This window comes from Crocodylus porosus, unplaced genomic scaffold (genome assembly GCF_001723895.1).
Source record: "Crocodylus porosus isolate Cpor-Errol unplaced genomic scaffold, CroPor_comp1, whole genome shotgun sequence".
NCBI classification, from domain to species: Eukaryota; Metazoa; Chordata; order Crocodylia; family Crocodylidae; genus Crocodylus; species Crocodylus porosus.
This window is the reverse complement of record NW_017728942.1, coordinates 11,124,273-11,134,462: the sequence shown is the minus strand read 5'-3', so window position 1 is coordinate 11,134,462 and position 10,190 is coordinate 11,124,273. Positions and strand designations below refer to the sequence as shown.

The window sequence follows — 10,190 nt, the reverse complement described above, 5'->3', positions numbered from 1 at the left end:
GAAGACTCACACCTGCCCCTGGCTGGGCCAACTCCTGGGGATAGGATGTGGGGGGAGTCCCTGGGCACAGCAGCAACCACAGTGCTTCCTTGGAGCCTGCAATGGGCAGGGGCATCCCCCCGCTACCTGGGGGCAGTGCTGGGGTCTCCTAGCACTAGCCCCTGCAAGGATCAGGACTGCAGCTGACTGGAAGTACATTGACCCATGCTCTGACCAGGACCTATGGCAGAGGTGCAGTGGGGGCTGCTTTTATTTCCTTCCTGGATGTTGCAGATGGTGGCATGGGGAAGACTGGGGGCCTCATCAGAGCTGGAGGAGAAATAAAAGTGGAGTGACTTCTTTTCCAGGTTCGTCTCCACCTGCCTTGTGTGGCTTTTGTCTGGGGTGGCAACAGCTGCTGGACTGCACCCAGGCAAGGCCTGTTGCTCAGAGCTGGGGGCTCTCGGGGCATCCTCGGCCAGGCACTGTCACGGAGAAGACTTGTGCTGCACAGCTGGGCATTGCACATAGCAGGCTGCAGGAATCGGGTCCTGGGGGAGCTGTTCACAGGTCAGGCCATCATCTCCCTGGGGTGAGGGTCCCCACTCCTGTCTGTGCAGGGGCACTGGGTGCCAGTAGCTCATCCCAGTGCTGCAAGGGCTTCATGTCTCACCCCTGCTTCCTGCCAGCAGCGTGGGCCAGTGCAAGTTGCTCACAGCTCTTGGGTCTAGCCTGAGCAGGCGAAGGGGTGGTGAGGCTGGCTGCATACAGAGGGGTGGGTGTATTTGTACTAGCCATGGGGGCAGAAACACCAGGGCTCCCTGGAGGAAGTGGAGACCATGTCCACACTCCAGCACACGCGGGCTGTTTCCTAGGAGTGGTATGTCCAGGCCACAGCGTGGGATCCTGCTGGTACATACCCAGGGCCCATGCAGCTCAGGCCTGGGGGCTGGGCCTTCACCCACTGGGGCACCTCTAGCCACGGGTTTGAGCCTCCCAGGTCCTAGATGTGTTGCTGGGACCAGCAGCTGTGGCACCTTGCATCTGCCCCAGTTCCTAGAAACCAAACCCTTGCCACAGCCCAGAGCAGGCAGTGCAGAGCTATACCCCACCCTCCCCCACAGGGCTGGGGCTCCCCCATTCTCCCTATGGCCTGGGGTGCAGAGGGCTCCTTGCAGCAAATCTGGATTTTGGCCCTCTCCGCTCACCCCAGCAGGGCCCACGCCTGGGCAACCCATGCATGCAGTAGCTTGGGTACCACTGAACCCCCACCGCACCAGCCCTAGCAGCAAATAAATGCACCCCCTTCCCCTCTAGGCAGCAGCTGGGAAAGAGCAGGCACACCCTACTGCTGCTGCTGCACGGAGGTACGCGCAAGCCTTGCACAAAGTTGCAGCCTAGCGGGGACCCCAGCAGCCCAGGCCTGGCTCCAGCCGGCCCTTCAGCAAGCCCACGGGGTGGCAGCAGAGGCCGCCTGTGCCCACGGGTAGCCGGGCCGGCAGCAGGTGGCAGCAGCAAGCGCTTTCCCTTCCCGCCGGCTCCGGGCTGCAGTGCTGGCCCTGGGCAGGGAGCCCTGCCTGGCTCCAAGCAGGGGCCCACAGCCAAGCAGGCTGCACTCAGGACAGGACAGGCCAGTCACAGCGGCCTTCACTGCAGGCAGGCCCAGGCTGCAGCGGTGCCATCCAGGACTGCGGCACGTGTGCAGCCTTGCAGGGGTGGTTACGCGGGCTTGGGCCGGTCTACGGCAGGGCCTGAGCCCTGCTGTGCCTGGAGAAGGAGCTCCAAGTTGCACAGGCAGGAAGGGGAAGCAGGCTTAACCCTAGGAGGGCAGCAGGGCCAGGGCCATTCCCATGGTCACAGGGATCCAGGTGCAAGGGGGCTCTGGGATGGCACCGGCTGCTTTCCGCCACTACTGGAAGGAAATGGATATGTTATACTCAGAGCCACTGAGGCAAAACCCCTTGCAACACCGGCAGAGAGAAGAAAGCCAGTTCACTTAGTTGGGCCCTGGATCTGAAGCTGGGGAAGGCAGTCTGCATGCTCCTTTATCCATTGCATGGGCCCCTTCACCCACAAGCTCAGACCAGCTTGAGCTGCCTCTGGCCATAGAGGCAGTGGCCAGCCTGGTGTCAGAGCCCGGCTCGCGGGTAAGAGAGATGAGCAGACTCCTATGGGCAAACAAACCAGGACCATGTTGTAGCAGCAATTTTCCAATTTATTGAAACTGATTGATTTTGCAAGTATGTCTACGCTAATCCCGTCACAAAGTAATTATAATCGATAGGCAGCCCGTGGGCATGCCCAGGCAGACAAGAAACTGTGAGATCAACTAGAAAAGAAGGTAATATTTACCTGAACTACATTTACAGAAAATCAGTACAACACACAGTCATGTTCTCCCACTGACTTCTGATTACTAAAATCTCCCCACCTCCCTAAAATATTAAACACATCTCCAATACAAACACAGGTTTATAATAATTAATATAAAGTCAGTATAATATAGAATATTCCCAGCAAAAAAAAAAAAAAAAAAATCAACAATCTTCAAGCACTGTCTTGGTTCCCGCCCCCTATGTGTTTAGTTTTATTTTTGTAGACAGGTTTGAAGCACGTTGAAAAATAAATATATATGAAAGCATACACACAGCACTCTTACTATGCAGAAATCCTAAAAAAAAAAAGGCAGAAATCCAAAACACAATATAGACTCTAAAAATAAAAAGAACCATTAAGTATGGCTTTCTTAAGAGTTGCACATGTCACAGAATGAGCTAAAATAAGATTCTTTCATAATATTGCAAAAAATTCCAGTTTTTGCATTTTCTTGGATTTTTTTTAAATTTTTTTTTTTTTTTTTTTTTTTTTAAGGATGATGTGCAAAATTGGAAGTATCCACGTGGAGCTTTTTCGCAGAGATTCCTATTCAAAGATGGCAGTGTATGGACCAAACTCCCTACCCCAGATGGAGAGTCAGAATATACAACTTTGTCAGGAGCAAGAGTTGAACACCCAGGCCAAAGTAACACATTCCAAAAAATGGACACACATTTATATATAAAATGCCAACTGAATGCAATTTTCACTTTGGAACGGCAGAACATTTCAAGGCATAATTCAAAATACAAAAGGATAAAAATCAGGCTTAATGCTGAAGTCAGCTTCCTTTTCATAAAAAAATATTCTTTTAATAACCTAAACACCAATTTAAAAAACAAGTCAGTCACTTTGAAAACCTTCATTAGACATGCCCCTCTTCTCAACGCCCTGCCAACTTATAGTGCATCTCTGTAAGGTTCTATGGTGACCTTATATATATAAGAAACTCTTCAAATCTGCACAAATTAGGAGTTTTTAAAGACACATTGTTGGAAGCAACATAAAAGCTGACTAGAGGAGATGCCATGAGCCTAAGCTGCACTGTTAAAGAAACCTTTTAATGCAGAATGACATGGAAGTCTGACTGAGTGCATCATTTAGTATCATTGAGCAGTATTCTTGATATGTTTATTTCATGTGGCAGAGATAAAAGCATATCAATCAAAAATGGTGGCTTCCACCGTTGTACATCATCATCAAAGCCTTGTTCAAAATGCTCTGAAATACTGGCACCGTTTTGTTTTGTTTTATATAAAAATGAGAACAAGATACAGGGACCAGTGTTTACATGTGTAAAGGAACTTTTAAATAGAAGCCACGATATTTCTAGAGAGATTAAATGCTTCAATACGCCATGAAGGGAGTACTTTTCTGAAACTGTATTTGTATAATCTATATATTTTAGAAAAATTAAAAAAGGGGAGCTCAATGAAAAATACAAAGTCCTGAAGTGAGATACAAAGAGCAAGGGTTTGAGGTTAATTTGAGCAACTGCTGGATAGATACAACACTTGCGCTGAGTCTCTTTACCTAGGAGGGCAAAAGAAACTTGCATAGGCAGCAGATTAGACCAGTGTCTAGAGAGAGAAAAGCATGAGGTATGGGTGCAACCGGGACACACAGCTGTACACGCACTGACGGCGTTGCAGGTTTTTAGGACCTGGCCTCTTTCTTTGCTCAGTTCCCCACTCCCAAATCCCCTGGTTTTACAGACTTCCCTACAGGTCAAGACAGTGGAGCCGAAGGCTTGAACACAGTTGCAAGTAGTGAAAAACTGAAAAAGTTGTATAGAAGGCATCCCCTTTCCATCGGATCGACTGTGTTGCTGTTTTCAAAGTCGCTTCCCCTTTTTAAAATCAAACCCCACGATTCTCCCCTGCATGCGTGTGAAACGCTAAACAGAAATTCCTGAAAGGGCTTCATTTCCAAGTCTGCACACCTCCGTCAAAATGAGAGCACTTAAAAGTATACGTCACATATTAGAACAATTTATTTGGTATATATAGTGTATGTTAGTAATATAGAAGCATGTGCTATATTATAATTTTAACATTATAACACGTTAGCTTTTTGTGGGGATTTCTCTCTCTTTTTTGTAGTCTCAGCCTGAAGAGCACAGAAATGGCACTCGCACTATTTAGAAAAACATCTTTGAAAGCCATTTGGCTTATTGTCTGCTATTTAAAAAAAAAAAAAGGAAAAGGAAACAAAAGAGCAATATATAAAATATTTCCAAATAAAACACAAAATAAAGCTAAGCACCCCAAAAATCTCAATATAAAATTAAGTTCACCCAAGTAGGGGCAAGGAGAGGGGGAAAAGACAGCTCAGGATCTAAACCTTTCGTTTCTCCCTAAATATATGAGCTCAAGCTAGTGAATTTTTACGTTGGAGTTGGGGGATGAAAGAGATGGAATGTCTTAGGAACAGAAGGTTTCTTGTGTGGCTTGGGTTTTTTTTCCATTTTTAAATATATTTATTATATAAAAAGCCAAGCTACAGATATTGTGAAGTACTGTATGTATTTGTCTCTATGTAACAGGCAATGGCTGGAAGTTCAAGAAAAAAAACTAATATTTACAGGATAACTGTCAATAAATACACAGCCTGCATTTCTGAGAGGTGAAGGCAGTCAAATTCATGAAACAGTGAGCTAATCTTATGAACAACACACAGTGAACACAACTGCTGATTTCTTCTGTACTTAGAAAAAAGTATATAAAGGTCCAATCTTAAAATATTTTTAAATACAGTAATAGGGCTTTACAACAAGCTAAAATGCAAAAACACCTTTTTACAGTTTCATAAAAATGTTTTTTTTGTTTTTTAATAGGACCCCACCACACTATTCCTTGAACATTTAATGAATTCGGTTACCCATTTTTGTTGGCTAAAAGCAACAAATCGCATTTAACTTCCTTGATCCTAAAGTTTAGCAGCAGCGTAGACAGCAATCACAAAGCTTTACTTTTAGCTAACAGAAGGTGTTGAAAATATGGAGTGTTTTGGGGAGCGGGAAACAAGGACCAACAAAAAATATTTGTTCAACTCATGGATACAAGCAAGCCAGCAGTCCCAAAGCTGCTGGATGCCTTATGCACAACGTGAAAATAGAAAGGACTGTGGGCAGGAAAAACCATGCATAGGTCAGTCGGTGAGCTTTACTTATTTTTAATTTCAAAAGGACTGCAGACGATTGTGGAGCGAGGACTCGTGAACAAAAGCACGGTGATGCGACCCTTTCGAGAAAACACTACCTAGAAATCCAGCTATGGTTCAGGTGCCGGGGGTGGGGGAGCAGGTTCCCTTGTTATCACCCCTCACCACTTAGCCTGGAATAGCTGAATTCCTTACAGAAGAGTTGCTTTATTGGGATCTTGGACAGTAAAAATCTGCTTTTAATTTTCCTCTCGGGGTCGAGCCAGGATCTCCCGTTTTTTAAAATTAAACTGCGAGAACTTTTCTGGGTTTTTTTCCCCCATAAGAGATTGCCTTGCCCACCACTGGAAAAAAAAGAAATTAGCACCTTTAAATCATTTGGCTTCCGGATTGAACTAGTTGCCTCTTGTGGCAGGTTTCATGTACATTGTATAAAAATCTGCTCCAAGCAAGGAAACAGTGAGGTCTTCGGCTTTGTTTAAAGCACCAGAAGCATAGAGATGAGAGGTAAAGCAGAAGCTTTTACTACGAACAGGACACTTGAACTGGGTTTCTGATTTAAATGTTCTCAGAGGAAGGCAGCAGTGGCCGATATGAGCAAAAACCGAACCGGCCCACGGAAACTCAGCTGTACAAGACAGAGGAGGCACTCCAGAGGAGATATCAGGTTCTTAAATGGAGCCAACCACTAAAAATTCAGGTGTCCTTGGTCAATTAAACCTAGGTAACGAACCTACCAATTGTGCGGGATGGTTTTTGCTTGGCAAGGAAGAACGGCACAAGTTGGGTGAAACCCAAACTCCACAAAGTCGAGGACGCCTTTGCAACTGACTTCCATAGAGCCAGAACGTCACACCTTGCTTCTTGCAACTTCAGTTGACCCTTCATCTTGTTAAATGCCTTAGATTTACTAAAATTTGCATATATCTACAGAAAAGGCAGCTGACACCAAAGGGGAAAGGCGACACTACACGCAAACCAACAAATTGGGCGCTAAACCGTTCGTGTCTTGCTGCATGCATCATACGTAGTAAACGTATCATAGGGAAACGCTGCTGCTCCTTCCACACAACAGAAGCAAACGCGGTTGGAAGACTGGACACGATTAGGATGCCAGAAGGCCCAATAATTTCATGATTGTTCTCGGTGAAGTATTTGGAAGTGGATGCCCCGTTACTATGAAAGGAGCTCTTAAGGCTGCAACTCAACTTGCCTTTTGATCTACCTGGCTTTGTGAAAACAAAAACGATACCAATCCACACCATCGACAGAAATTACATATTTAAATCCATCTCTGCAAAAGGCCTGGGTTCTCAGCGGAAACCCTCCACCGCACAGGTCGGCTTGTTTACAAGATCCTACAGTGTGCAAGTCAGTCCACTGCTGCTGTGAATTTGGAACAAAGCTTAACAACATTGTTCGGGGCACAAACACCACCCTGATATTTTAATTCAGGGTGAAGAAGATTGATCAAAGGAATACATGCTTCACACAGTCTCCTTAGTACACTCTCCTCACAGTGCTCATACCATCAGAAACTCAAAGTCATTTGCATGCAATCTGATTTGCTCCCACAGAGAGACCAAGACAGTCATGTTTTCATGGGGGGGGCAAGGAAGGGGAAAGGTGGAAGGAACTGATGCCACCAAAAGCAATGTTTCCAAATACAGTATCTGAATGGTACAGAGCAAGGGGTCATTTAAAAAGAAAAAAAAAAAAACCCACAAAAAAAATCTTTTGCACACATGGACGACAACAAGGCTACGTAGTTTTCCCGACACGCTCCTTCCTCCTGCCCTCCCCTCCCCTTACAAATGACAACAAAAATCCCTAAGAAATCCAAGTGAAATCCTTGTCGTTCTCCCCAGAGTTCTCTTGCTCCTGCGGAGAGTCGACGTCTTTGTCATCATCTAGAATCACGTCGTCTTGTGAAATCCCAACGTCATCCTTCCACTTGATGTCGTCATCGTCGCCCATCTCTTCGTCTCCCTCCACTTTGATGTCGTCGGGATCTTCCATGTACTGGCCTTCGCCGGGATACAATTCGTCGGGGGAGCCTTCCCCTCCGTTCTGATCTAGGTGGCCTGCCATGCCTCGTCCGGAGCAATCGGCGCACACCCCGTGGCGGCGGGAGCCATGTTTAATGCCCACGCTGGCGGCAGACATGAACACTCTATTGCACACTTTACACACATATTTCTTATCTTTACTGTGCACCTAGGAAAGGAGACAACATTAAAAAAAATTAAGGCCAGGAAAGATGAAGTAAAGAACTGCAAGCATGCTCCACAAGGGAAACGATGCTTTGTTTCACTGTAAGAGAAGAAAAGGAGCGTAAGCCGTGACCGTCACCAGCTAATATCAGGGACGGACAAGCAAGATGGCTCCTTGGCGTGACATGAATCCTCACTGTGTTTCATTCTGCTTTGTGATAACATTAGTAGGACTGCATTTTATAACGCAGGACAAAATCCTTCTCTGAATCACCTTTGGCCGTCAACCCAGTAATTTTAGCATGAGCCATCACCGGTCGACATTTTCTCAGTATGCCTGTATCCCCCAGGGGCACTACAGCACATGCACACACACACTCCTTAAATCCCTGCTGCATTTTTGAAAGTCAGATTCTTCAAGTGGCCTTTACCATCCACTCGTTAAAGCTGCTAGGAATGGGTCTCAACGTTACAAAAAGGTACTTGCTCAAAGTCAGACAAAGGGACAGTTTACCACAGATGCATCAGAGTAGCCGCTTCACTGTAGCTGCATTTTGCAAGCCCCTAATGTAGATTAAAAACCTCCAAGGGTGGAGACTCCACCACCCCTGTAGGTAGCTCATTCCAGTGTTTCACCATCCTCCTAGTGAGAAAGTTTTTCCTAATATCCAACTTAAACCTCCCTTGCTGCAACTTGAAACCATTGCTCCTTGGTCTGTCAAGTTTAGAACAAACACTTCCTTGCGCTCAAACGTGGTGGTGACATGGGTTTCCCAGGGAGGAAAGGCATGGGGGGGTCGGGGGAGGAAGGGAAATATTACAGCAGCCCCATCTTCACTCAAAATAGTCAGGAAACGTGCTGCCTGGAAAATGTTATCTGGAGACACAACACAGGTGGGTCAAAATATGGCTCTACCATATATCCCCCTCTAAGAGACAGTGGCCCCTATAGGAGGCAGTGGGCAGAGACTTGTGCCTGGAGTTTGGTCCCAAATCTGTTGCAGAATGACCCTGGACAATACACCAAATCCTTGTGCTTAAGTTATGAACCAGGCAACAGGGATACTATGACTGCTTTTCTCCCGTGCTTTGCAAGCCCTGCTGTATTAATACGATGGCTTGAACAGTGCAATATTGGTTGGGCCCTCCAGCCAAAAACGAGGAAAACAGGCGGCAGCAAGCTCATTTTAGTTAAAAGCAAAAAATCTTGAGCTATAAATAGAGAGATTTGCTTTGGCTTTGCAAATGAATTTTCAGCCACCAGCACAGCTGGTACCATGGCTAAAAGCATGAGTGGGGTGAAATGTCAACACTCTTGCTGCCTTCAGGAGTAGCATTAGCAGTACTGAGAACTGTGACTAACAACAGTCCAGTATGAATCCACAAGAGTCAGTCATTCCCCATCCCAGCTCCAAGAAAAGGGAATCCCCAAGCAATTCTGATCCCCATCTCACCAGAAAGAGATTGTGAGGGTGCAAAGACAGGCTCAATGACAACTTTCTCTTGTTCCTGTCGGATCCAGAGGTCCGCTTTCCCACATTAATTTTGTAGCAGCCAAAAACTCTATCCTTGAAGGGCTCTCAAGTTTCATACTGATTGCCATTTCTCCAGTGGAGTACAAAGGGAACATTCCTGGCCTTAGGGTCAGGCTGTTTGAGCAGACTTTGGTTATTTCCTGTAGCAATAATCGTGACACGTGCATGTTTTTCCATGGGCAAGGCACCAGCTAAGGGGTGCAATGGATGAGATAAGTAGTGGGGCACTTCTGATAAACATGCCAATATGGGAAAAAGTAGCATACAGCCTTCCTGGCTCTGTTAAGGTCCCTTGTTAAACTGGCCATGGATGTGCTGCTCACGCACAAGCAGCGATAAGCACAGGAAGCAGCTATTTGGCCCCACCCGTGTGTGATGCCTTTCACAGGACACAGCTCAGTTGTGAGAACAGGTGCTTGGCTATACAAGAGCAAGCAACAGACACTTCCATCAGAAGCAGCGTCAAACCTGCCAGTCAGCAAGGAGATGGGGAAGGGAGAAAAGCAAAACAGCAAAGGAAAAAAAATCCCAACAGCCTGAGCAACAGGTAAGTAAAGAAGAAAGTGAAGCAAGTTAGAAACTGGGCAGCGGAGTCACCAGATAGCATGCGGGGATGACACGGACTCCTAGGGAAAAGGAATAGGGCTATCCTGCTTTTCCTCTTACATGGTTCACTTAAAGCGGGTAGAGGTGGCCCAAAGGCGAGTAGGCAGGGGCAGGAAGACGGCTCTTTGCATGACAATCCCTTTAGAAAAAGCCAACCAAGGCCCATGGACTCTTTCCTTGTTCCATGCTGCTGGCTGTACCTCATTTTCACAGGCATTTGGGCTTATCAGTGTGTGGGGAAAAAGCCCAAAGTTTTTAGACCCTCTGAGGGGGCTAAACATACCATACCTAAACATAGGAACTGAGACGCAGCGATTCC

The 10,190-nt window shown here is 46.4% G+C and overlaps 1 protein-coding gene across 1 annotated transcript in view; it reads right to left on the bottom strand.

The window, feature by feature from the left end:
- Window positions 1-2,176: 2,176 nt before the first annotated feature.
- The window catches only part of ZBTB46 (zinc finger and BTB domain containing 46), an 83,761-nt gene continuing 75,747 nt past the window's right edge, over window positions 2,177-10,190 (bottom strand). The window contains exon 6 of the mRNA XM_019548310.1: window positions 2,177-7,734. Coding sequence (XP_019403855.1) covers window positions 7,348-7,734 — 387 coding nt within the window. The 3' untranslated portion in view covers window positions 2,177-7,347. The remainder of the gene's footprint in view (window positions 7,735-10,190) is intronic.